Source organism: Antedon bifida, chromosome 1 (assembly GCF_963402885.1).
Source record: "Antedon bifida chromosome 1, ecAntBifi1.1, whole genome shotgun sequence".
In the NCBI taxonomy this organism is placed as follows: domain Eukaryota; kingdom Metazoa; phylum Echinodermata; class Crinoidea; order Comatulida; family Antedonidae; genus Antedon; species Antedon bifida.
Window position 1 is genome coordinate 3,733,520 of NC_136226.1, and position 26,902 is coordinate 3,760,421.

At 32.7% G+C, this 26,902-nt stretch overlaps 2 protein-coding genes across 3 annotated transcripts; both read left to right on the plus strand.

Annotated features, from left to right (window-relative positions):
• The first annotated feature begins 251 nt into the window (after positions 1–251).
• Positions 252–12,768, plus strand: LOC144837287 (histone-lysine N-methyltransferase EZH2-like). 2 transcript variants are annotated; one of them, XM_078692346.1, is made up of 22 exons: positions 252–378; positions 1,008–1,199; positions 1,645–1,773; positions 2,053–2,169; positions 2,830–2,950; positions 3,346–3,435; positions 3,925–4,024; positions 4,482–4,645; positions 5,177–5,268; positions 5,699–5,795; positions 6,294–6,427; positions 6,849–6,940; positions 7,401–7,441; positions 7,540–7,665; positions 8,273–8,386; positions 9,545–9,618; positions 10,097–10,192; positions 10,478–10,559; positions 10,663–10,743; positions 11,198–11,282; positions 11,511–11,596; positions 12,749–12,768. In XM_078692346.1, the coding sequence occupies exons 2-21, from the start codon at positions 1,020–1,022 to the stop codon at positions 11,584–11,586; spliced, it is 2,091 nt and encodes a 696-aa protein (XP_078548472.1). In that variant the 5' UTR covers positions 252–378; positions 1,008–1,019; the 3' UTR covers positions 11,587–11,596; positions 12,749–12,768. The 2 variants fall into 2 exon arrangements, with proteins under 2 accessions (XP_078548472.1, XP_078548465.1); XM_078692339.1 differs by lacking the exon at positions 12,749–12,768 and having other exon boundaries at positions 11,511–12,482.
• Positions 12,769–20,746: 7,978 nt separating this feature from the next.
• On the plus strand, positions 20,747–26,847 carry LOC144837303 (protein Wnt-1-like). The gene is made up of 4 exons (XM_078692357.1): positions 20,747–21,424; positions 23,835–24,103; positions 25,030–25,304; positions 26,167–26,847. The coding sequence occupies exons 1-4, from the start codon at positions 21,333–21,335 to the stop codon at positions 26,653–26,655; spliced, it is 1,125 nt and encodes a 374-aa protein (XP_078548483.1). The 5' UTR covers positions 20,747–21,332; the 3' UTR covers positions 26,656–26,847.
• The last annotated feature ends 55 nt before the right edge of the window (positions 26,848–26,902 follow it).

The following is a 26,902-nucleotide window of genomic DNA, read 5'->3' on the forward strand; positions in this document are numbered from 1 at the left end:
TGAAAAAAATATATATAATTAAGATTAATTGTTGCTGCTGAATTGGTTGCGTGATGAATGGACCCTAAATTGTTAATGATAAGACGTAGACTCAACTTTCAACCAATCAAAACATTTTAGAAAGACATTCGATTGGAAAATAATATAAGTATTTGAAGTTATTTGTTTGTAGCAAAACGATACCAGTCGAATACTATTATTCTACATACTAACTGTTTTGTTTTTGTGTACGGCGCCCTCAAATTTGGCCATGTGGACGACGCGCGGCGGGTATTTTTATTTCCGGTGGTGCATTCTCTCCCCGTGTTTTAGGCTAAAATACCCATTTTCGGTTGGGAAAATGTGTTAAATCCCTTATTTCGATTGCTATATTTTAAGGTAAGAAAAGTGATTTATTGTCATATATTGTGTAGTGCTTATGAACATTATGAAGATAAGTTTACCTGGTTCGATATTTCTAGGCCTCCTCTAACAATCAAATCATATCATAACACAACATAAGAAGAGGAGTAACTGAGTACTACCAGTGACCGAGGCGTTGTTGATGCTGCTGCCTAAGCCAAGCACCGTAGGCCTAGGTTGGTTGGTGACTGACTGGGGGTGGGGGCCGATAGTGATTTCTGGAGGGGATTTTTTAGACCATTCATATTTTGGCGCTACTCCTACTGTCTGGTGCACTTTACTATACTACTACTACTAGGCCTAGACTCAACTGTGAGATTATTTTGGGTTAATTTCAGGTCACAGCAAAAATGCAGGCCTAGGGCCTAATTAATATTATTAGTGGTTGAAACATGAACCTAACTAACCCTAACTAATGATTTAATCTCAATAGAATAGGTGCAAAAAAGCAGTATACTGTAGCGCCCATATATTTGCAATTGCAAGATACAAAAATGCATATCACTTCAATCAACACGTCAATCGCTATAAATTAATCAATTTCGATTCATGCAACCACATATAAATATAAATTATATTTTCATTGCGTTCGGTTGTACCCATAGATTTTAGTTAAAATGGCATCTAACAATTTATCAATTGATATGGATGACGGAGGAAACACATCACAAACCGCACCAACAAAAGAAAAGAAGACTGAAGTTGTTGTACCACCAACAGATTTGAGAAAGATTGTCAAGTCGGAGTACATGCGAATTAGACAACAAAAACGCATAAAACGGGCAGAACAAGTTAAGGTACCGAAGACGTGAATGACTTTCTATTTCAAAAGATGAAGTGGATAAACAAACGTTTACTGTTATATTTCCTATTGTTGTTATTCATCCTCAATTGAGGAAATTTGAAGTAGGTGTCCACTATGGACACACGGCAGCCACAGGGCAACCACAAGACAACAGGGGTTGTGATGAACCACTACACCATGAACTCTCTAACTAAGTCACACACATTTTTTCTTTCTGCCCTATTTTTCCTCCTTTGTCCTTTTTTCCCTCCTTTGCTCATTTTCCCCCCTTTACACCATAAAAAGCACAGGCCAATCAAAAGTGGCTAACATTATCAACATGATCATTTTGGAAAGTCAAACGAATTAATAATTATATTTTTATATATTAATAATCTTTCTTTCAAATAATTTTGTGTTTTTTCAAATCATTACTGTAATTGTTTGGTTGATTATAGAACGCTTTTGCTACAAATCGAAGATGGATTGAGGCTACAACTGACCGACACAATACAGTATGGCAAGAGAAACCTTTCCAGTCAATACACACTGCAGCGTCTTTTGACCAATTACCAGTAACCAGAAGGGTGAGTATCTGTCAACTGATTGCTATCCAAATTTGTCTTCAGTTTCCAGTTAAACTTGAGGACAATAATAAATACCTTACCTTACAATTATATTTTACTTATCCAATTGATAAAATTATTGCTATCATGGTTATCAATAGGCCTAGCCTACCTACAGTACAAACAAGTGTTTTCTTGTACCATTTTTAATTCAGTTTCATACCCACTTTATTCCAGTAAATCATGTTGACAAAAACCAGCTTTGTGAGAACTTTTTAATCATTAAGTTTTTTCCTTTAGTGCTCTATTGAAATTGGTAATAGCCTTGAAACGAAGACAGCACCATTACACACGTTAAATGCGTTAAGTTCCGTGCCGTTGGTTTACACATGGGCACCACTACAGCAAAACTTTATGGTACGATTGCTTTTTCAATTTTCAAAACTTTCTCAATATAATTTTACAATTATAATAATATGATATCTCTGACAAAAGAATAGTGTTTTAAGAATGCTTTTTATTTCTCAGCTTTTACATTTCATGTGAGTAGATCCCCTCCTTTGGAGACACCTCTATTAAGGTTACACTTAAAATAAACAAGAGGCAATATAGTGAGTGAGTGGCCGAGTGGTTAAGACAGTGGAACCATAATAACGTAGCCATAACATCAGCGAGGGTTCGAGGCTCACTCGCTTCATGGTTCTGGTGGTAGAACGAGTCTCCTCGGATAAGGACTATAAACCGTAGGTCCAGTGTACACATCTAGCTTATGTGCACTTTAAAGAACCTAGTACATTCTTCAATGCTAGTAAGGTGTTACCACGGTGTACTAGTATATCACAGCCACTAATCATAACTGAGCCCTCTGGGAGTACAGTCTTTGACAGAAGATGTTACCCAGTATAAATAACAAATTCAAAATTAAAAAATATGTTGCCACGTTACAGGCAACCCTCATTCTGATGACATCCCTATTAAGGGGATGAAGGTCCTGAAGGTGTCCCATTAATAGAGGTTCTACTGTATTTGTATCATGGTGTATTCACTTTTGTTTAATATTGTTGACTTTCTTTTCAGGTAGATGATGAGACAGTTTTGCATAACATCCCATATATGGGAGACGAAGTCTTGGAGCAGGATGGAGCTTTTATCGAGGAACTCATTAAAAATTACGATGGCAAAGTGCATGGAGAAAGGGGTATTTACAGTTTACAATTCTGTTTAATTCAACCAAAATTGTATTTTTTTATTTCATTTCAATTTTACAGCCATTACAGGATGTCTTAAACAGTAACATTTTATTTATTTATTAAAAAATAAACCTAAAGTTTATTACAAACAGTTCAAGTTTAACAATAAACATTTAGGTTAATGAACAGAACATCATCAGAAGTTATGGAAAAAGGATGTTGATGAAGATTGTGTAAATAGCGCCCTCTATTATAAACTGCCCTCTATTTTATAGACGTTTATAGCACTTTCTAAAAATTATAAGTTATGAAAAAGGGATGTTGATTAAGATTTTGTAAATAGTTTGATAGATGTTTATAGCAACCTCTATAGGCCATATTTTTTTTTTCGATTATATTATAGAAAAGAATTTCTTTGAGGATGACATGTTTGAAGATCTTGTGAAAGCAGTATCAGCTGCTAGAAAAGATCCTAAGACAACAGGACAACCAGGTAAGATTGGTTTTATTAATGGTTTTAAATTTATATAGCGCAAAATACAAATAGTCTCTATGCGCTGTTTAGCACAAGTGTGAAAAAGAAAATGTTGATGTAAAATAAACCAATTAAAGAGGAGCCCTAAATATCAGTTAACCCACTATACTACTGTAGAAGGGCTACCCTCTTTAAAGATGGTTGAAATTAAATAAGGCTTAAATCACAGTCGTACAATATAAAAATCTGATCCATATTTGTCTGTACATAATCGTATTTTATTCTTTTTTAATAAAAACCAAATAATAATAATATAAAGATGACCCACTGGGCTAAACTAGAAGGGCTATCCTCTAAGAATGGTCTTAAAAATCTATTACTTTTACATCCCAGCCATTAATTTTAAAATCTTATCCATATTTGTCATTACGGTTTTTTTAATCTTTTTTTATACAAATACCAAATAATAAATATATTATATAGTGGTATTTTGAATTATTTTTTTAGTAACAGCTGACCCTGATGAAGTGATGCCAGATGATAAAGTATTTGAAGGAATTAACAGTTTGTTTCCTGAAAAAGGCAGCATAGAAACACTCAAAGCTAAGTATGTATTTTTTCTATAATTTTTAAATACATTAGAACCCTTATTAAGGGGACACTTTTGGACCAACAAAATGGCCTTGTGTTAAAATGTATTTCTCCTTAATTGTTTCACAGGAAAGTGGACCCTTAAAGATTTAATGTCCCCAAAAACATAAAAGATGAAGATTAATAAAGTTAGATTTTGTAGTTTAACAAAGTTAATCACTTCTCCACAAAAGAATCAAAATTTTTTTCACTTATAAAAAAGACAAAACAAACGGTTAAATTAAGCCAAAATGACTGGCAGCTTTAAATTATAGTTTTTATAGATAAATAATTTGTTATGGAACATCAAAATGATATATTACAAAAAGGGTCAGGATTGTGCCCTCTGAATATGAGAGTCCTAAATAAGGGGTTTAAATCATTAAGACATTGAGAAAACACTATCTATATCGGGTGAATATCTCTTCTTTTAGATATCAGGAACTGTTAGAGAGGGAAGACCCGAATTCCATGCCACCAGAATGTACACCAAACATCGACGGTCCGGATGCCAAGTCTGTTTCTCGGGAACAGACGATGCACTCATTCCATACGTTGTTCTGCCGTCGATGTTTTAAGTACGATTGTTTCTTGCATCGTAAGTTAATATTTTTTTCTATTTTTTTTTTAAAATTGCTTTGATCTTTCAATCGTATCTGTTTAATAAATTTTAGGGCAGTTATAATTGTAAGAAATTTTAGTTTTCAAGTCGAACTGTTTATAACTTTGGCCAATTTTATTTGGAAAGGTTTTTAAGGGTCTCTTAAATTGGAGGGATATAAAGTAAAATAAGCTTTTGTTCGAGGATGTGTATAACATTTTAAAAATCCTTTCCAGGTCCAGGTTTCAATCCTGACCTAGTACCAGGGTTATAACTCATGACTATTTCAACTCCACTCCCTAAGCCTCAACTTAGACATAGTTTATAATCATAATATTATTTATAATTCGTTACTCAAAGGAAATGGGGTTGATTGTTATATTTTCTGCTTACCTCTGTTAATTATTGCCTCATTTAAATACAACTGTGCATTAAGTATATAAGTGTGTAAGATTTTGATTTTTACTCACTGTTGTATGTGAATGAAATAATAAATAATAAGTGTTTCTTTGTCTTTGTCTTTTTCAGCTTTCCATCCCACTCCAAGTCAAACTAAACCAAAGCCTGCTGAGGTGAAACGAGAATCAGAAATATGCGGACCAAATTGCTTTTTGAAAAATGTATGTCCTGTAGTAATATATCCATATAATAGTAATGAACTTAAAGTCTATTTTGTGAGATCCCTACCTATGTAGAGTCTAAACAGGTAGGTATCTCACTCATAGATTACCAACACCACTGTTGGTTTGTGTAATTTGTTACTCTATCTCCTCCTAAACTGCAAGACAGATATTAGCACTGTACGAGCTAGTTATAAATATTATTAATACTATTTCTTGCTGAAAGTTGTTGTTCCATACAATAGTTTATTTCTGAACAGTTGTAGCTGCAATCATAGTTTAAAACAGTGCCTGTTGTCACAAGCCTTTAGAGCAGAAAGTTTTAAGAACAGTACATTCTAGTACAATTATTATAACAATTTGTTATCTAATCTTTACTATAAACACATTAGTTTTTTCTTAATTTTGTGACAAAATTTTGTTTTCTAAGGTGTCGGTTGAATCAATGGAAGAATCATCTTCACCCAGTGTTAGTGAAATACGGTCACGCCCATCGACACCTGTCAGGCAGGCTGAAACATCAATGGGTACAAAAAGTTTTTGTCAAATTATGATCTTTTTTATATAGTATTTTAGTGTAGTAATTTGCCCTCCACCATCTGTAAATCATCTTCAATAAAAACATTAAAAAGCATTTTAGTTTTGGAAAATGAAAATTTAAAATGATTTTGTTTGGTTCTTAGTGTCCATCTGACCTAATAAAATTCTAATATCCTGGATTTATACAGCCTCTATATAAACAAATAATATTGACAAAAAAAAAAAAAATTAAAGTGTGAAGGTACGTCCTCATTGCTAACCAGAATTCGGTATAGTTGATCCCTGCTCAGCACTAGCTGTGTCTCAATCATCCTGGAATTGGGCGCCTTCTGCTCTAGTAAGGTCACAAACATCTAGGTGGAATTGAGTTGGTTTGATTTTGTATTTTTGATTAATATATTTTCAACATTGTTTTTTTTATATTGTTAAAAGCAACCAATAAATGCAAAAAAAAAATTCAATGTTTTTCGGGTTTTGTAATTCAGAAACAGAAGACATAAGCAGTATTTTCCAGAATTGGACAGGAGCTGAATGTTCACTGTTTCGTGTTCTCAGAACGGTGTATCTCAACAATTACTGTGACATGGCTGCTCTTATTAAAGCAAAAACATGCCAAGAGGTATTCAATATTAATGATTATTTAAGGAAACTATATTCTGCTTTATACCAATGTAGTAGGCCTATTTATATAGCACCATCAAAATAAGTTTGTGCACTCTTGTACCCATTCGTGTACTATGTATGTCCACAGGCTTGGTCTAGGTTATTTATTGAGCCGATTACAGGCTCATCATTTCAAATCTGTATTGATAAGAACTAATGAGATACTGTTTATACTGATTGTTGTATGTAAAAACTTTTCGAGTAAACATTTTTTCTTAATATGCAGAATATCCGACGAATTCTTTTTTTTTGCACTCGTACAGTTAATTCTATTTTCACTCACCTCATGATTTGATTTTTTCAGCATCAAATTATTTGTACAATCGTACTCATAAACATTCATTATTTGTATATTATTCACTCATTGTTTGATGCAGGTATATGAATTTGCACTAAAGGAAGGTGACATTATAGACCTCCCAGCCCAAGGTACACCCACACCGCCAAGAAAGAAAAAACGTAAACAGAGGTAGAATTTAAGTTTTATAGTCTTTAAATTACATTGAGCTCACTAATACCCCTTTCACATTGCCTACCAAAACTTAGGACATACACCGGGGTGCACACCATACAAAATGCCTATTGTGTGTATTAAACTACAGAGTTTTCTAGGTGGTGTGAAATGACTATAACTAATACATAATGGTCCAAACTTGCGTCCTAATAAGCTCACTAATATTCAGCAATTAAAATAAAAAAGTTTTCTGTATTCTTTGTTTTAGATGCCTTATTTATGAATTGTTAATTAGCAATATTAATAATAATTTACTATCAATTATGGATTCAAATACTGTAGCATTTTTTGTTTACACTTTTTGTTATTTTTTAATCCATTTTATGTTTATGTATCTTTTAATCGGATTTTCTGACATTTTGTTTTTTCGAAGACAAATCAATTTTCTTGTATTTTGTTTGTTTTTTTTTTTTAGATTATGGTCTATGCACTGTAGAAAGATACAACTAAAAAAAGGTAAAAATACAGTAGATCCCCTCTTTTATATCAATTCATAGTATTAACAAATTTACTTCTTCAATTAATATAGTGTTTTTTTGTTTGCTGTCCTCTAGATAATTCCGGTAGCCATGTTTATAACTACCAACCATGTGACCATCCTGGAAAGCCATGTGACTCGGAGTGCAGTTGTATTATGTTGCAGAACTTCTGTGAAAAGTTTTGTCAGTGTAGCCCAGAATGTAAGTAAGATTTAGTTCCCAAAAACACAAATGAAGCGTGTGAATTGAGCGCTACCATGCCCATCACATAACACTAATATAATACTATTATTAGAATGGGATAGTTCTCTGTCCACTGTAATGAGAATGACCGGCTGTCCAATCTGATGTTAAAAGGGTTAAGAAAGAGAAGAGCTGTAGCCACCAGTTTCAATCTGATCACTTTTCACAGAGGCATTTGACAACCCAGTGGCTTTGACAACCCAGTGGCTTGAACAGAGATTTTTCCCTTTTTTTGGGAAACCTGGACCATTTTATTTCTCGTGGGTACATCACTGCATGGATGGTAGAATAATAATATTTTTGAATATGTAACACCTGTTCCATGTCAAAGCACATGGAGACTGTTATAAAGCGTTATATTAATTGTGGCTTAATTACCATGAATACACTATGGTCTAATGGTAGGGTGCCTGCATATCAAGCAGAATCTGGGTTCAAATCTTGTTTGAATCGACATATTACTCATCTTTACATTTATTTAAGCATTATCACTGGGCAGTTTTTTGGGTAAAGTACCTCTCTTAAATAACTTGATAAATTTAAATGATCTGACTTTATTTTCCAGGTCAGAATCGGTTCCCAGGTTGTCGCTGTAAGGCCCAGTGTACCACGAAACAGTGCCCCTGTTACTTGGCTGTCAGGGAGTGTGATCCTGATCTATGTCTTACATGTGGTGCTGGTGAGTTAGGAAATATCCCCAATAACTTTTTTATACCAATGATGTAAGTATAGAGGGCGTAATATAATACAGTTCCAATTATAAAGATGTAATCTTTAGTCCGGTTCTGCCCCATCTAAGTGAGCCGTAGTGCATTTTTCTTTTTTCTATTTTTTTGTTCAACTCAATTAAAGTAATCTTTCAACTTGCTTTGTCTACATTGTTTGACAAAAAAGTGTGATGTGCCCAAATATGGTAGTGATATGACATCATGTCCATATATGGGCACATCACATTTTTTGTCACATAAAGTTTGATAGTGTAGACAGAGCTTTACAACCTGCTAGAGTTATTTGGCTAAACCCATTTAAAACTTTTGTCCTACTAAACTAATTATTAAACTAATCCAATAAACAGATTTAAATATATTGGATCTTACGGTTTCTTTTTATCTTGGTGAACTGATTATTATTTTAGCTAGTAGTCCACCTAGTAATTAAACCTCATGGTTGAGTATCATTGTATAACAATGTTAGGTGCCATTATTAAATAGATTAACAGCAGCTTAGCATAGAACATTGTTGTTGAGTGTATAAATCAAAGAATTTATCTGTTTTCCCATGGTTTAAATAACTGAATCCTTTAATTAAGGATAATCTACTGTTTTCGTTTCTAATTAATTGATTTACAAACCTGGATTTCAGTTATATTGTTTGATTGAAGGCATTCAGAGGAGATTTAAAATGAGAATTATCCAATTAATTAGTTAATAGTGTGACTGGTTTATAGAGTAAAATCTCAGAATGGAGAAAGAGTAGACTCACTTTGAGCAATTATAAAAGTCATTGAAGTTCTTGTTTTGGGTGTACCTTACCAGATACATTGTTAAATTGAAGACATTCAGAGGTGATTTAAAGTGTATATGAGAATTATTTAGTGAATAGTTAGACTGGTTTATAAAGTAAAATCTCAGAAAAGTAGTGAGTAGACTAGTCAACTAGAAAAGTCAATTAAGAGATTTTCTTGTTTAAAATTAGATATTAAAGACACCCCTCCCCTGCCCCCACCAGACATATAATTTGATTACTATGAACTGTAAAATGCCAATTTTTTAAATACATTTTTTAATTTAATATACAGTTCTACAATAAAAAAAAACTTATGTATTCATTGTTTCAGGCTCATTTCCAGAAAAAGCAGATAGAGAAAACATTTCATGTAAAAATGTGGGACTTCAAAGAGGTTGGAAAAAGGTATTATACTAATTAGATATAAAAAGAACTTGAATAACATAATAGAGGCTATTTTTATATATTATTCAGTAGTTTTATATTTTCCCCAAATTCATGTAAAAATGTTGGACTTCAAAAAGGTTGGAAAAATGTATTATACAGATATGAAAAGAACTTGAATAACACAATTGACACTAGTTTCATATGCCTCCTTTTTGTCCGGTCTGAATTCACCATTCAGGGTTGTATTGAATACCTAAAATAGCAAGGAATATTTTCCAGGGCTGGAAAGTCATGGAAGATTGGGCTTTCACTAAAATGTCATGGAAATGTAACATGTTAAGATTGAAGATATTTTTTTTTTGTATTGAATTATTTCTCTTTTTTAAAAACAAATTTTAACCTGTCATGTAAAATTATTTTTTAGTACCATTTTTACATATTCAAGTTTGAAGATCTGCAACTATAATTTTATTTTGCTTTGCTTTTTTTTTCACAGCACTTGTTATTAGCGCCATCTGATGTAGCTGGTTGGGGAATCTATATTAAAGAATCGGCACAGAAAAACGAATTCATCTCGGAGTATTGTGGAGAGGTAAAACATTTTGTTTCTTTTTCTTTCAATTTTTTCTCAAGCACAATGCTATGTTGCCATGTACTTACAACTTATGTCTCCCCTGAATCGATGTGAAACGCTGAGTGTTTGCATGTGTGATTAAAACTGGTGATAAAAGTTAACCAAAATGCTACACCAAAATATTGTGATGTTCTGATAAAGTGTATAGTGTAATTTCCAGCTTAAAAATTATGTAGTGCATTTATAAAATATGATAATAATTGTATAAACTGTGGTATAATTTTTATGTTATTTTAAATATAGATTATCTCTCAAGATGAGGCAGATCGACGAGGCAAAGTCTATGACAAGTACATGTGTAGTTTTCTGTTTAATTTAAATAATGGTAAATTATTTTAATGTTTGATTGTATTTTTATCTGCCCTTAATCATATCAGATAATGGTTCAAAATTCTGAATTTTACTACAACTTTTTTTTATTTGTACAGATTTTGTAGTTGATGCTACTCGTAAAGGAAACAAGATTCGCTTCGCTAACCATTCCAATAATCCAAACTGCTTTGCTAAAGGTATTCGTAGTAATTTTTGTTAAATTAGAAATTGACCTGAGATTTCCCAATTGTGAAAGCAATTATTTTATGAAAGTATAGTAAGTTTATTTGGCAACTGAAAAAAAACCAGTGTTTGTTTTTAGCAATCACATTTAAGTTTCTATAAAAGTATTTCACTTAAGTCAATAAATATTTCACTTAAGTTGTTGATAGTCTTTCCCGGTCAAATCAGCTTCAAGTCAATAAATACTTACATATTTCCCTTAAGTTATTTTGTCTTGCTCTCCTGGTCAAAACGTCTTCATTAAGTTTCTATTAAAAGTCAATACATTTTAAAGTATTTCCTTTAAGGTGTTGTGTTTTTTAGAATGGGCAATCTTTCAAAAAATAATATATTTTTTTCCATTCAACTCATAAACCATTCATTATTTCTATATTGTCATCTGATATTATCTGATAATTTTGTTATTAGTAATGATGGTAAATGGTGATCACCGAATTGGAATATTTGCAAAGAGAGCCATACACCAAGGAGATGAACTATTTTTCGATTACAGGTATTTCATAGTTTATTTTATATTTACTTGTTTTTATTTATTTTTATTTGACTAATATCCTCAAAATATTGTTTTTGCAATGCAAACAATATGAGAATAAAATGTAATGCCCTAATATTTTTGTAATCAACTTTTTTTTACTCTTTTTTAACTAAAAAGTAAAATTGGTACTACAAATATTATATATGTACTGTGTTATTATATCATTTCGTTTTTCCAAATATGTAGATATGGCCCAACAGATGCGCTGAAGTATGTCGGTATAGAACGTGAAATGGATCTACCGTACATCTCAGGAAAGTGATTACATACCGGTCAGATGTTATTCTTACAAACTATCTTTTTTTTTTCGTTTTGATGTTTGAGTTGTTATTAAAAATCTAATTTTTTTCACCATTAACAACCACCTATCACATTAATTATGTAAGTTCAGAGCAGTATTTTTGTATTTACTTTCAATTTTTTTGACAATGAAATGATTGAATAGATTTAGGTCAAGAGACGCTATCCTTTAATCCCAACAACATGTATGCCACAGCCCTAGTTGGGCAATGTATATATCTACTGTAGGCAGATAGATTCTATCCTGTATTCCTACCAGCATTTAACTCAGCTATCCATATGTAGGTAGAGAGACACTACCCCTCTGTCCTAGTTGGGCTACGCTTATCAGAGTAGAGAGATGCTACCATGTATTCCTAACATGCATACCTCAGCTATACAGATCAAGGTGAGGAGACGCCACCATGTATTCCAAATGACATACCCCAGCCCTAGTTGGGCAACGCATATCAATGTGGAGAAATGCTATATACCCTGTATTCGTAATTCTCAAACATAGTTATCCTATGACACTATCCTGTATTCCTAAAGAACTGCATATCTCAACCCTTTAGCCTACCTAGGTAGAGACACACATTACTGTGTTTTCCTTACAAAACCACAGTAGTTGAGCAAGACATGTCTGAGCTAGAGAGATTACCCCTAAGCAAAAGTCTTGCTCTGAGGTAGAATCCCAAGAAGCAATTTGAAAAAGTGATTAGACCTAAAATAAAATTGAAGATATGGCACGCTAAAGGATTATTTGTAACGATAAGCCGGCTTAATCCATGCAATTATCCTTCCCAGCGGCCGTTTCCCCTTTGTAATTCCCCTTATTTATTTCCTCTATTACATACTGAATAAACAATTTTTTGATAATTATTGTTGACTGTTTCTTTTTTAATATCACATTCTAACTGTACTAATACTACTACACTTGTATTTAATAGTTTATTTAAATGGTTCACTATGTGCACAAAGTTTAGTGTGGTATTGAAAAATCAGACATGGATTAAATAACTATCCATGTTTTTTGAAAGCATGACATGATTATTTGTGTATAGCCATTTTTATAATGATACAGAAATGTTTTAAACTTCGAGCAAATGAATTTTTTCATGAGGAGGAGATCAATACACATTTCTGAATCTGGTTCGTAAAACTAGTAGCTATCCATTATCTAGGGCTACGTCGGTGTTAAACCTTTACAAAGTATCAGAAGAAATATTACCCATTGCATAATAATTTATCAAGAAACTCGCCGATGTAACATATCATATTGCTATACAATGCAATAAGTGTACAAAAGGTAAGGTGTCACTGCAATTTATGGCTGACAATAATAAATGTACCTTGTATGTACCTCATTTACAATATGCCCACCCAAACTTGTATGTGCTGTATAAAAACGTGTTGACAGCGATAACGCTCGCGGCACCTACTGCTGAAATCGTCGTTCATAAGTTTAAATAGACACTTTAGTGTAAAGGGTAATTAATGTAAAGCCAAAGTCGGTAAAATTATCACAATGATCACCTATAATTCGTCAAAGTGACGAATTAAATTCTAGTTAATATAAAGCATGTAACAAGGATATGTTGTTCTTTTGTATAATGATGTTTGTTGAAATGAATAATGAACGAATTGAATCCATACATTTAAAGTAATAGGTACCCGATTGCTACATTGACTTATTGTCACACGGACCAAAGGCAGGTCCATTTAAACTGTTATTAAATGAAGTCGTTTAATGTTGCCTTTTCTTCGTACAATACAACCGCGGCATCCGTAAAACATGTCAATAACTGTCGTTAGTTTTGTAATAGTTTGATGATAATATGATGAAAAATAGACCTTTCCTTGCGTTTGTGTTGAACATGGGAAAATGAATAGCGATATTATTGTTCGCCGGATCGTATTTTTAGCATCAGATGTTGCAAAACAGAATATTCGCCAATTTATATCACTGTATATGTTGCAAAACAGAAACAAATATATATCGTTAGTCACTTCAATGCCAGCATGATACAAGTACTGGCCTAGTTTTAGAATTTACAGTAAAATATTCACATTTCACACATTATACGGCTAAATAGATCATTGATGCGGCTAATTGGCTTGTTTTTAAATATTAATACCCTGTTTTATGAAAAGAGCTGTGTCATTGAAACTGATATTTCTGATCACACCGAAGTCAGCCTAGTTTTTAATAGTAGGCCTTGGAAGTTCATAATCAAACATATATAGCTGAAGGCCTGTTACTGAAGCCTCTTCTGAGTAGGCCTAAATTTGCGGGCCTACGAAAGTAATGCAATGTATCTCGCTAGGCTTGCTTTGATAACTAAATCTAAATTTGGAGTAGAAAACATAGTATTGCTTTTTATTGTTTTTTCCTATACCACTTGATAAATGTGGTAGTGAATCATTTTGCTATGTTTACACTCTGGCGAATGTTTATATTCTCCGCGTTTATGTCTGTATGCATTTATTGATACATTTTTTTTTCAATTAAACTTTTTAACAGATATACAAATCTAAACTTTATTGTTATAAAAACATTGTTTCCACTGCTGCTGCTACTACTATTGTCATATCAATTGAAATTTTCAACATAAATAACAAAACGTTGTCGTTAGGAATATCTGTAATATTTTAAACAGATTTGGTGAGTAAAAATACCAGTGAAAAATAAAATAAAAATCAAGCAAACGTGTGATACGAACATCTACGCCTAGGAGGAAAAATTCACTCAATCTTATCAAAAAAGAAGTCTAATAGGACTAATATAACACAAATCCTTCTAATATATCTGTATAACTAAGAGAAATAAGAATTGATCCATTCTCTTAAGACCTGTACAATTAAAATGAATGTATTAAACATATGCGTTTGTTGAATTCAAGATGTGTGCAAATTGTAAACCTTTATCAAAAGATCGAATCAGACGATTTTATTGGTTGAAATATACCATATAATAGATAGTTAAGCATTTGCAAGGACATGATTGGTTCAGCCGATTAAGTTTCTGCGTGAATACCAATGTTATATGAAGTGTTAACTACCTATATCAAACACGCGCCTAACGACCGCGCGGCATCCTTTTTTACCAATTTTTGTTTTGTTTGCCTGAAGAGTAATTTCCTATGCGATTTGTACATTCCGACGAAGTTTTTGTTTTACTGTGTTTTTTAATTCGGAGCTGACGACCGCGCGGCATCTCTTTATTGTTTTGTTTTTGTGAAAGTGATTTCCTATATACATTCCAAAGTTATTGTTATTAAATGTGTTTTTATTTGGAGCTGACGACCGCGCGGCATCTTTTTTTATCATTGTTTGTTTGTTTTGTTTTTGTGAAAAGTGATTTCCTATTTCGATTTCTACATTCCAATGTTTTTGTTAAATAATCTGACATCTTTAAAGGTATTATTCCGCTAGGTCGGTTGCTCTTTTTTGTTTTTATTTTCGCCACCTCATTTCCGACTTTGATAGAAATTTTAATTGTCTTTTTAGTTTTTCTATGATCTGTTAATGTCCCGGTTTTACTGTTCATTTTAGACAGTAATTCTTAAACCCATTTCCTTTTTACCAAATCTCTTTGTGTTTTCATTTCATATTTAGCAGGGCTTTACAGTTTGTTTTGTGGTATTTTAATTCTTTCTGATGACTTGCGAAATTAAGTTACCTGTACATCCATTAATGAGCCGCTTCAATTGAAATGGTTGTTTTTTGTATAAGTTTCTTCCAACGATCTATAATTTTTTTGTTTCGACTTTTTAAAGAACATTAAAAGAAATTTTATCTTACAGAAATCTATAGTTTTGGAAAATGTTGGAATTTAAGCTAGGATAAATTGAGAAGATATATAAAATAAATTAAATCGATTGTAGAGGTCAGTTACATATATGGAAATAACTTAATTTATGTAAATAGTGAAGCTAAACTTAAATGTAATTTTTAAAAAAAGTAGTAGGATTTTACCCTTTTATGTTTGTGAAAATAAATTGAAATTGAAAACAAGAACTAATATATTAAGACTGGGATAAATGTTGGATATAAAATGAGAATGAATCGAGAATACAACTAATAATGATACACACAAACAAGGGTTTTAGAAGTTAGAAAGTTCCAATACCGTAGGCCTACACATTTATTTATTTGTTGACCATTCATTTTTTTTATTCGGTTGCATGCAGGCGCCAAAACAAAAAATGCGGTCTAGAAACAAAACAATGACAGTTTTTTTTAATGGGAAAATTATTTATCAAATCAAATTTGAGCAATACAATGAAACAGTGGTCCTAATAATTAATACGAGTTCCGAGTCCGAATCATGGCTGTAAAGGCTTTTTCTAATTTTCACAGATTTCCTCATCTTTATCGTTTTTAAATTAATTAATGTTCACTATGTTATCCGAGCGGTTTAGAATTTGTTCTGTTCCTGTCAATTTATAGCTATTAAATTGACATATTTACAAGCAACACTAAAAGTAGTCTTCTGCAGATCTTTAACAAGAAACATTTTCTCCTATAGGCCTACAGAGCTTAAAAATAGTTTTTATGAAGATATTAACGAGAACAAAAAGAAGACAATTTTGAATCGAACTGAAAATGAAAAAAGAAAATTTCGAATAAAATCCGACAATGAAATAAAAACGCCTTAATTTAAATCTGCTAAATTTTACTGTTATAAAAGGTTTTTGGTAATGTTGTTCGGTTTAGTTTAATTACGATATCTAATTTATAGGTTTGTCTATTAACTGTGGTGAAGTGCATCAACTTTTTTCTTCTTTCATTCCTCGGTTGTTTTTGGTTTAGACTTTGGTTCCAGCGAGTATAAACAATTTCATCGTAAAATCTGACTTCGTAAATCATTTTAAGAAATGTGTTTTTAACCTGTAAAGTTCGAACTTAAATCACTCTCCTTCTTTTCAATTAAATGTTCTTACAATATTATTCGCTTTCTGGATTTTTTCCTTTATTTTTTTTTATTGCACATGACAAATTCAAAGTTTCTTGAAATGTGATTCAATTTAAGATGCATTGTCCTCCAAAAACACGAAAACAGATCAGAAAATGAGACTTTAAATATTCCATTTTACAGTTTTAATCAAGTTATTCACTTCCTGAGAAAAAAGGAATAATTTCAGTAGCATAAAAAAACCAAAATAAACTGTTGTATTTGAAAAAAAAAGGCAAAATAAACTGTATCTGTATAAAAAGACAACTTGACCATTGTTTACTTTAAATTATAGGGGTTTCTTCCGATCCAATTTTTAGTGTAAGTAAATAACTATTATATGACATTAAAATGGTGTTATTAAAAAAAAATCTCCTTCTTTTCAATTAAATGTTTCTGAGTAATGTGATTCAACTCATTAAAACATCATCCAAGACAGACAGACAACGTGATTCTGATATTAATATCATTTTCTAGGAATATTTAAAGTTCAACAACACAATAAAATAAAACATTACCACATTCTTCATTTTATTATGATGTTTTAACACCCTTTTTGTAGATGGAATTGACTTGAATTCCCAATTTTCTAAGAATAGTTGTCAATATTTAGCATAATTTATTTGTTCATTTTACTTTATACAACATTTGTAGTTAGTAGGACTACAATTAAGAGGACACCTTCGACACCCAATTTTATGGGTTTTCCTCTGAATAGTGGCTGATCGGAGTGTTACTGTATGCCCTTTGTTCGTTAAACTAGAATGTCTCCCCGTAATGGGGTTTCCCGAGAATAATGATACTCTGTGTTATAACGTATACCTTCATTAGTTTCACTTGAAAGTGTCCCCTCAATAGAGGTGTCTCTTAGGGGTGTCCCATTGAAGGGGCTAGTCTAGTTCGAAAAAAAGTAGTATTAGGCCTACTCAGAAATTAATGACATACATTACGTCTGCTATCATCATCATTATGTTTTCGATTGAACGCATGCGCAGATTATATTATGGTGTCACTTACTATTTTTATTAACCGTATATTTTTTTATTGAATTTTTATTTTGACATTAATGACTGCGGTATATACGTCAATCGAAGTGTACATTCCTCTTGGAGCACAAATACCAGAACAGTTTACCAACACTTACTAAACGGTACTCCAAAATATATGAGCGGCCGTTAGGGTCAAAACTATTTCGAACGTCAGCGATTTACGGTTGTTTTTGTGGGATACTTCGTCACAAACTATAGTCTTATTGAATCATCAAAGTGGCTTAATTAAATAATAATAACAACATTCCGATCACCCGCGCAGATCAGATTAAAAACATTGTTATCCTATCTGTTTGTATTGATCGGTGAACTTAAAAGTGGTACAGGTAAAAAGGGATTATCCTATGCATTGTCTTGTCATTGTGACTAAACAATCGATTACCAAACTTGTTTTATTTTGGTATTTTAATCTACTTTAGTAATATAACCTAATTGTAAACGATACTGTAATTGAGACCGATCATGTTAAGGTAATTTCTAAGCACGTAACTACTTCCGGATTCTGTCGATTTTCGTGTAGGAGTAGGGCTAATATGTCACTTTATTTTAAGAAATCTGTATGAAAGAAGTGTTCTCAACAAAAATTTCTATTAAAAAACAATATATTAGGAATATAAAAATTAGGATTTTATCATTATTTTTATCGTGCGACATAAAACGCGTTTGCGTCTTCAACATAAAACGCGTTGTGTCTACAACATTACATAAAACGCGTTTGCGTCTACAACATAATCTAAAGCGTTTGCGCCTACAACATAATCTAAAGCGTTTAAGCTTTATATAATAAAAACATAACAAAAAATAACGCATATTAAAATTTATTGTGGATTTTGTATGTATAATATTTACAAAAAATGTGATATCTCGATTAATTTTGTTTCCGTTTTAAATTTACGACATAAATTCGTGAAAACATGCCGTGTTTTATCTTTGTATAATTTATGTGGCATTTACAATCTTGCACACAGTATATTATAATGTTCATTACTTTCTCTGAGTCAATAAATGTATCACTCCGCGGGGAGTGCTCACCTTTATACCAAACCGCTTAATCGTCCGTTTTCATCAAAGTTCCTACAATGATTACAACATTATCAAAAAAGATCCCTCTCGACAAAAACAACAATATAAGTTAATACACTTAATTAAATCAAAAACTACCGTTTTAAGTTAAGCTCTGTCTACACTATCAATCTTTATATGGAACAAAAATGTAATGTGCCCATATATGGTGATGATGTCATCACTACCATATTTAAGCATATCAGTGCCATATTTGATGTATTGTCAAACTATGTTGATAGTGTAGACAGAGCTTTAAGCGATGTTTACCTTATTCGTTAGGCGCCTAAAACACTCTTTTTCAAAGTAATTTCGGATCATTGCACCCCTTTAATAGGAGACTATTAACCCGGACCACCCATTTCAGGCGGTCCTAAATTTATTAGTAGTAATACAATGAATTTAATTGTAGAATAAAATAAATATTTTGTCGTCAACAAGTATTTATTGTAGAGCAACATGCTGTCGAATGTGCGAATTTTTGGAATTGTTTTTGATTTCCGGTAGCATATTTCATGAAGACACAATTCCAGTAAATGTGACCCATTTTTAGTATTTATTAAATTTTAAATTTTAAATTAAAAAGACGTTTCTTTTCTTTAATTTGACCTAATGTTGATTATCGTATTTGGCAAAAATAATAACATATGCCTATACATATACAGTAGCTAGCCGATTCTTCTAGTATGTCTACGAAATCGTCATAATCTGCATAGCATCATAGTCAAATTCCTAAATGACATTAAAAGTTTACGTAGAGAAATTTCTTTCCTAAGACTCTAAGATCAGATCTAAGAAACAAATGGATCATTTTCAAGTGAAGTGACCAAGTTATCCAGTCACTCCAAGTAAAATTTAGATTTCCAAAATAAACAGGGCAGAGAAAGTACCGTAGAAAAATAGAGTTGACATACAATAAAAAGATAGCATAACTACAAATATAGGCCTTTAAATTAAACGAAATGATAGAATTAGAAAAATTAGAAACATCGGAAAGATGGTAAATTTCGAATAATATTGGTTTTGAAGTGTATAAACTTGTATTATTCTTTATGCTTTTTTCCCATTTATAATGTTTTCTCCATAAAGCTAAGTCAAAAGAAAAACAAATGGGCCTATCAACGGTGATAGAATTTAACACTTAATACAAACCTATTTAAATTTATTGGTAATGCTTAAGTTATAATGTGTTATCAACACAATAACCTGCACTATAGGCCTATATTGATTTACATACAATGCTTTATATACTTTTTAGGGTATAATTTTATAATTATTATAAATTATTATAAATATTATAACATAATACTAACTATTATACGCTGATTTACTCTCTGTACAAACGCTACTGACATTCTTACAATTGGTTAGTGTAATAAACTAATTGTCTGCATACACGCAAGTATCGCATAGCAAAGACCTTACAATCATTATTATACTTTTATAAAATTCATACACGATATTGATAAATTATATTATAACTTTGTAACTTTAGCCAAGTTGATAAATGTACACAAGCATTCGAAATATGTATTGATAAAGCAATCAATTGTATTCAACTTTTTTATATTCATTTAGGCCTATTGTTTTTTTTTGTTATGATAGAAAGCTTTTCCTTTTCCATTTAAGCGAAAATTATATTGATGATATTGCGGCGTTGTGGTACGTTATACAGACAGACCCGGGTTCAATTCCTGATATACATCTCCAGTCCACTCAGCTGTAAAATGGGTATTTGGTCGAAAAATATGAGGATAAGGTGGCGTGGAAAGAAACAAGCCGCCCTACTGCATCTGCTAAGGCTTAGTAGGCCTACATAGAGCTCATTCCCTTACGTTCCCCCTTTTTATATGTTCTTCCGTTTTTTATTTTTAATGAATATATGATGTATTGTAAAGAGGGCAGAGCAACACTTAGCAAAGGGTGAAATGTACGTATAGGCCTATCATTGTAAACCAAATTGATGATAATATTCGTCTATGTAGGTCTTTTATTAAAACATCAATTACACGAATGCGTTACATGTTTGATCTTAAATGATATGCCATGACCATCGACTGAACTTGTTACAAACACGATAAACACAAACACTCGCAGACCTCGTCTCCATTTTAATTTAATCGAGTGAAAACGATACCCAACTATTTTGTTGTCTATTATACTACATCGGGTAGACGTGCTCGACCCGTAACTGACGTTAAATGATACAGACAGTTCGTGCACCGTAAAAAACGTGCGAATTGGTGGTCGGTTGCGATGAAATGGCCGCGGGCTGGCGAGCAAATTACTCGACTATATATATACCACCGTGACCATGATTGGTTCGAAGTTTAAACGACCAACGCTGGTATGGAAAAAAAACATTAAAAGCCAACTCGGTAAAACCGCTTCATCTTGGCTAAGTGATTTGTTTCGGTGATATTTCTATGTGATGCTTGAGAATTAAGTTAGGCTTGGTTTGTTGCAATGAAATAAGCTCTTTCTATGGTGATTGACACGTCGTCTATACGCATGGTGCGTCTATTGTTTAGCGGTTACGTTTCAGACCGCATCATGTTGTAAAAGCAGATTAAACCGTTTTAATACAGTATCATTTTCGGTATCGAAGAAGACAGACCCGGTTCTGATAAAGTTCCCCTTCCCTGAATCGCCGCAATAAGGATGAATTTAAATTGGTTGATGGGGTTGATCGTGCTACCGACTGCGAGTATGCTGGCCAAGAAGACGACGGCTGCCGCAAGCGGCAAGTGGTGGTAAGCTTAGCCGATGATTTATTTTTATATATTTTCTAAGCAACATATTACGGATGTTCAGCAAGAATAACTGTCTTTATGTTTGATTGATGATTCCAAAACTTTTATTTGACTTTCTAACGTTAAGAAAGGTTATGCTTGTTCCGTCTTCGGTTGCGATGCATGATAGGGTAGCCCTAACATGTAGGCCTACCGATTGACATTAGGAAACTACATAGACATACTTAGATCTTAACATTTATATTTAGTTTAATGAATGTTTTAAATGTTTTCTCGCTCATCAAAACAAGTATACATTTACAGCACAGTGTATCTATGAACACATTTAAATAAGTGCTAACCGTAGCCCTATATAAATAACTTCTGTTGCTTAGATAATGAAATTAATTTTTGTTTAGTTTTAGGAATTTAATTAATAAAGTGATTGTAACCAGTGTAGGTGTCCCCTGAAATCGGTATACCATACCGCTTTAACATTACTATAATTTAATCTATACAAATAATTGATAATAAAGTAACAGACTTTTCGTATTAATAGTTTTTAATTTTAATTATTTTATATTTTACTTTGCTCGTTGAACATTAAGAACATACGCTCCTTTACAGATAGGCCTGCGTTTACATTTACTTGGATAACTCTACATAGTGTTTACTGTGTATTGTTATGACGTAATGTAAAATTCCGCCGGCATACTTAAATGGTCTGTTTCTATCATTTACAAATTTACCTCTAACTGATATGTTACATAAAACGCACGCGTTATTAAATATTATTTTTTATTTAAAAAAAGAACTCTTTAATTGAAGTTGGACGCGAACTCTTTTTAATCTTTTATTAATTCATATAAAATATCTTTATAATTTCCTTCATATTTTTAATATATCAATTTTTGTTCCTAATTTAGGTTAGTATTTATACAGTAGTGCAAACTCAAAATTATAGTTAAATATTCCCATTAAATTCCTTTTAAACACCAGCTGTGTTTTCTCAGTCTTAAAACTGGACAGGAACACACCAACGTGGACTGCAAAATAAACTACATGTATCTAGTCAATACAAATCATAAAAGTTGTTATAAGTATAGACGAGTATTAGTTTTGAAAATGTGCGCAAATTTAAAGGGCACCATTTCTCTTTTAATGCTGAGTGTCAAAATAAAAAATATATATATATATAAATTCAGACCCCCTTTAAGTCGCTTATTACACAGCTACCATTTATATTTCCCTAATCAAGCTTGTAATTGGAACAGTATATAATTCAGATATTTTTGCGTAATAGTGTTAGGCTATATCGTTATTATTACGACAATTGCCGCCCAGTACACGTCATTCCGTATGTTAACACGTTATTACCTCCGACATGGTTACGGTGATGTAATGAGTACAACCTTTAACCCACTGTACATGAATTCCAAAACCCCCTCCCTCATTTCAAATTAGTTCTGGTGACTAAATTTCAATAACAATCAATTTTGTTTTAACATGTGATTTTTTTCCTTCGGCCTCACCTTTTGAAATGGAAAAGTAAAGCTTGTAATATATTTTCTTAATTTAATTTCAAACCTTAGTATAACTAAGATGGTAGACCTATACTTTTGGTATACTTCTTAAATGAGGTGTGACCCAACCCTTGAAATTCTTATTATACTTCACACAACAAAACGTTCTAACTTCTAATGCCGAAACAATTATATTAACGAATTTAATTTCAATATTTCCGGTGGCGAAAAGGCAGTCATCTTTAATTAGATTTAGTATTTAATTTACAAAGACAATTCTTAATACCTAATTCGCTTTGTGTTTCCCGACATCCACGTGTCGACAATGTTGTTTTTCTAATTGTTCTAAATGCCGTCTTAAAGGATAGCCGCTAAGTACCCGATACATTCCCCCGTCTGACCAGTTATGTTTAAACTTGTCTTACAAAATGTGGATGTAATTATCAATAGGATTTATTAATTAGGTAATTAGCAAAGCTCTTTGTTAATACTTTGTACACTTTTCCGCTTTTTATGCTACGGTATCCGCTTGTAGAAATCTTGAATTTTTTGGGGGTTTTTTTGACGTAAAACTATCAGGCTACATACTTAAAATGCCGACGTGCTTTGAAAAGACATGAAATCAATTTTGGTTAATAAAGTAGGCTATCTATATATATATGCCTATCTGTACAAGTCTTGTTCTTAAATAAATACAATTCAATTATTCACATTCCGTAGATATTCTTAACTTACAGTCCAGGTATCGCCAAATGCCCACACACAATATGTAACGATTCTGTTCTATATTTAGCAACATTTTAGGTCTTTTTATAATTCGATGTAGACATATTTAGAAATATAATTTCCACGTGTCTCAAACGGTGTCCCAACACCTGATATCCATGTACTATTTTTTTTATCCATAGGGGTATTGCAACGTCACAGCAGAAATCAAATATGGTTCTCGATACGCAAGGAGCACCTGTCTATTCATCCGACTACAAGATCCAAGCGTTAAACAAACGGCAACGGAAAATAGTGCGCCAACATCCCGGTTCTTTAGAGGTGATAGCGGACTCTGTACGCGCAGCCGTATTGGAATGCAAACACCAATTCAAATCAAGAAGATGGAATTGTCCAACAAAAGTCGATGACAGAAATGGAAATGATTTATTCGGAGAAATATTAAATTTTGGTAGGCATACGTTCCATTCACGTTAACATAAGTGACGTCATTTTTCGCTTATGATTTTTGACGTCATGTTTTACATTATCATTTAATTCATTTCAAGAATGAGTGAACATGCTTAATATTATAGCCTAATAACATTTGGAAGTATATAATTTCACCTAAACATTATTAAAAAGGGTTTTCTTAATATTGTGAGCCTAGATTGTTACTTTAATAATACTGTAAATGTAGCTTCGGTGTGTTTAGCTAGGTATGTGGTATGGCTTGGCAGGTGAGACGGCTCACCCCGGTTTAAACCCAATGAACGCCGGCAGGTAATGGGGTCGCTGAACGGCCTAATGGTGGGTGTCTTTTGTGGCACTTGCTAGTCGCATACCTTGCAATTTATACCACTATTTGAAACATTTCTATCGTTTTCAACTTAAACATATTTGTGTCGTGTTTAATTTTCCTTGGAAGATTTTTCGTTTAACATGATACGGGATCGTTTTTGATGTTCGTGACTTTGCTGATGGTTCGTTTATGACGTATCAAAAAAATAATAATAATGACCTCGTGAAAAACGGTTTAATATCATAATAAATTAATGTGTTAAGTTTAAACCTATGAAAAGTCAAAAGAGAACGTTGAATCTAAAATTTGGAAGGTTCAAATATGAAAGTTCAATGCACGAAAAGAAAAAAACGGCCCATTATGATTTATTAATCATTCTCAATAATAACGTCAAATTGTTTACATAATATTACAGTAACGTTCAAACCCCAACAGCTAATGTTCATGATATCTTATAATATTTATTGTATTTTGGGGCTGGTGGCCCGTATATACTGTATAAAATCTCTGATTAGAGAGAACTAGCAACCTTAACATTGAATATATAGTTAAGAGTTAGAATTCGTTAATCAAATTGTTTTACGTTTTTATTTCAGGGTGCCGAGAAACAGCGTTCGTAAACGCAATAACGAGCGCAGCCGTGGCTCATTCGATTGCCAGAGCTTGCAGCGACGGATCTATGGAATCATGTTCATGTGATTACAATAATAACAATGCAATAATTAAAGAGAAGGGAGAATGGCAATGGGGAGGATGTAGTGATAACGCGCAGTTTGGAAAAACGTTTTCCAAGAAGTTCGTTGATGCCGGAGAAAAGGGAAAAGATCTACGGTTTCTCATAAATCTACATAATAATGAAGCCGGAAGAAGGGTAAGATATTTTGACGTCATTATCTTCCGTTTCCAGTAATACAATCGTCATTATCATTTCGTCATCACCACTTCGTCATCACCACTATCAGCCTCGCATCGCCACCTTTACTAGTATCATTGTCAGCGGCAATTTCATTATCACATTGACAATTTCATTATCCCAGTGACAATTTCATTATCCCAGTGACAATTTCATTATCCCAGTGACAATTTCATTATCCCATGACAATGTCATTATCCCATGACAATGTCATTATCCCATGACAATGTCATTACCCCAGTGAAAATGTCATTATCCCAGTGACAATTTCATTATCACATTTACATGACCAACCAATTTTCTACAATATCCCCACCACACTGTGAACGACTTATAAGTTAAGTTTGCGTGGTGTGATGTGTGCGTAAGCGCATCTCAGCTAATCACAATCTATTAGTTCAGGATGTTTACGTTTTACACAGCATAACTTTTAATTTATTGTCGTCTCGCAAATTACTAAACATGTAAACAAACAAACCTACACACTTGGCCCCTTGCAGTTTATTGCCGTTTTACGTTCCAAATTGATTGGGGCAATGTTGATCTTTAAAAGGTTAGCATAGTATTTGCATTCGTCCACCACTCAGCTTGGCTGACCTCTTGGTCAAATACCACCTCCATGGTGTGCTAATCAAAGGTGCGACCATTGTAGATAATTAAAAGCGATAGGCCAATCTAAAGTAATTTACAAATAGGCCTAGTTCAATTCCGACAAAGCTGAATCAACATTATGATTGTGAATGAACTCAATGTATCGTTTAATTAGAAGAGTTTTGATACATTTAAATTTATAATGAGGATATTCTCATATTTCTTTCAGACGATCGTCTCCGAGATGAAGCACGAGTGTAAATGTCATGGAATGTCTGGTAGCTGCACCATCAAAACCTGCTGGATGCGTTTACCGACCTTCAGAAAAGTCGGCGAAATATTTAAAGACCGGTTTGACGGAGCATCGCGTGTAGCAATTAGCAACTCCGGCAACCGTAATAACGGAGACACGGTAAGGAATCTGCAACCCAGCAACCCTAGCCACAAACCAGCCACTAAACGGGATTTAGTTTATTATGAAGACTCGCCCGACTTTTGCGGGACTGGTAACGGACGACTAGGAGAATTTAACACGAGTGGACGAGAATGCAATGCTACGTCGATAGGTCTTGACGGATGTGAACTAATGTGTTGTGGGCGGGGATATAGCACAGAAGTTGTTACGATAACGGAACGATGCAGTTGTACTTTTCACTGGTGCTGTGAAGTCAAATGTAAAGAGTGTACGACGGTTAAAGAAGTTAATAAATGTTTGTGATACCAAAAAAACAAATCCCTAAAAAATACACTAAAGTATTTCTTTTCTCTATATATTATTTAATTTTCCGCTGATATTTTTCGAAAAATAAATTTGAAATTTTATGTCTAATATATGTATATGTATGTATATATGATTGTAATATGTTTAATTATCAAATAATAAAATAAATGTTACCATTTGTCAGGTAACAAACCTAAATTATTATTGTTAAGTATCGTGTTATGTGTATATGCGTGCTAATTAT

What these genes read in the sequence shown, in the direction of transcription:
- LOC144837287 (XM_078692346.1), top strand. Translation starts at nt 1,020, where the DNA reads ATGGCATCTAACAATTTATCAATTGATATGGATGACGGAGGAAACACA. An exon ending in GCAGGCTGAAACATCAATGG is followed by an intron (nt 5,796 to 6,293) that starts GTACAAAAAGTT and finishes TTTGTAATTCAG; the next exon opens with AAACAGAAGACATAAGCAGT. An exon ending in TTGTCAGTGTAGCCCAGAAT is followed by an intron (nt 7,666 to 8,272) that starts GTAAGTAAGATT and finishes TTTATTTTCCAG; the next exon opens with GTCAGAATCGGTTCCCAGGT.
- LOC144837303 (XM_078692357.1), top strand. Translation starts at nt 21,333, where the DNA reads ATGAATTTAAATTGGTTGATGGGGTTGATCGTGCTACCGACTGCGAGT. An exon ending in GCCGCAAGCGGCAAGTGGTG is followed by an intron (nt 21,425 to 23,834) that starts GTAAGCTTAGCC and finishes TTTTATCCATAG; the next exon opens with GGGTATTGCAACGTCACAGC. An exon ending in ATAATGAAGCCGGAAGAAGG is followed by an intron (nt 25,305 to 26,166) that starts GTAAGATATTTT and finishes TATTTCTTTCAG; the next exon opens with ACGATCGTCTCCGAGATGAA.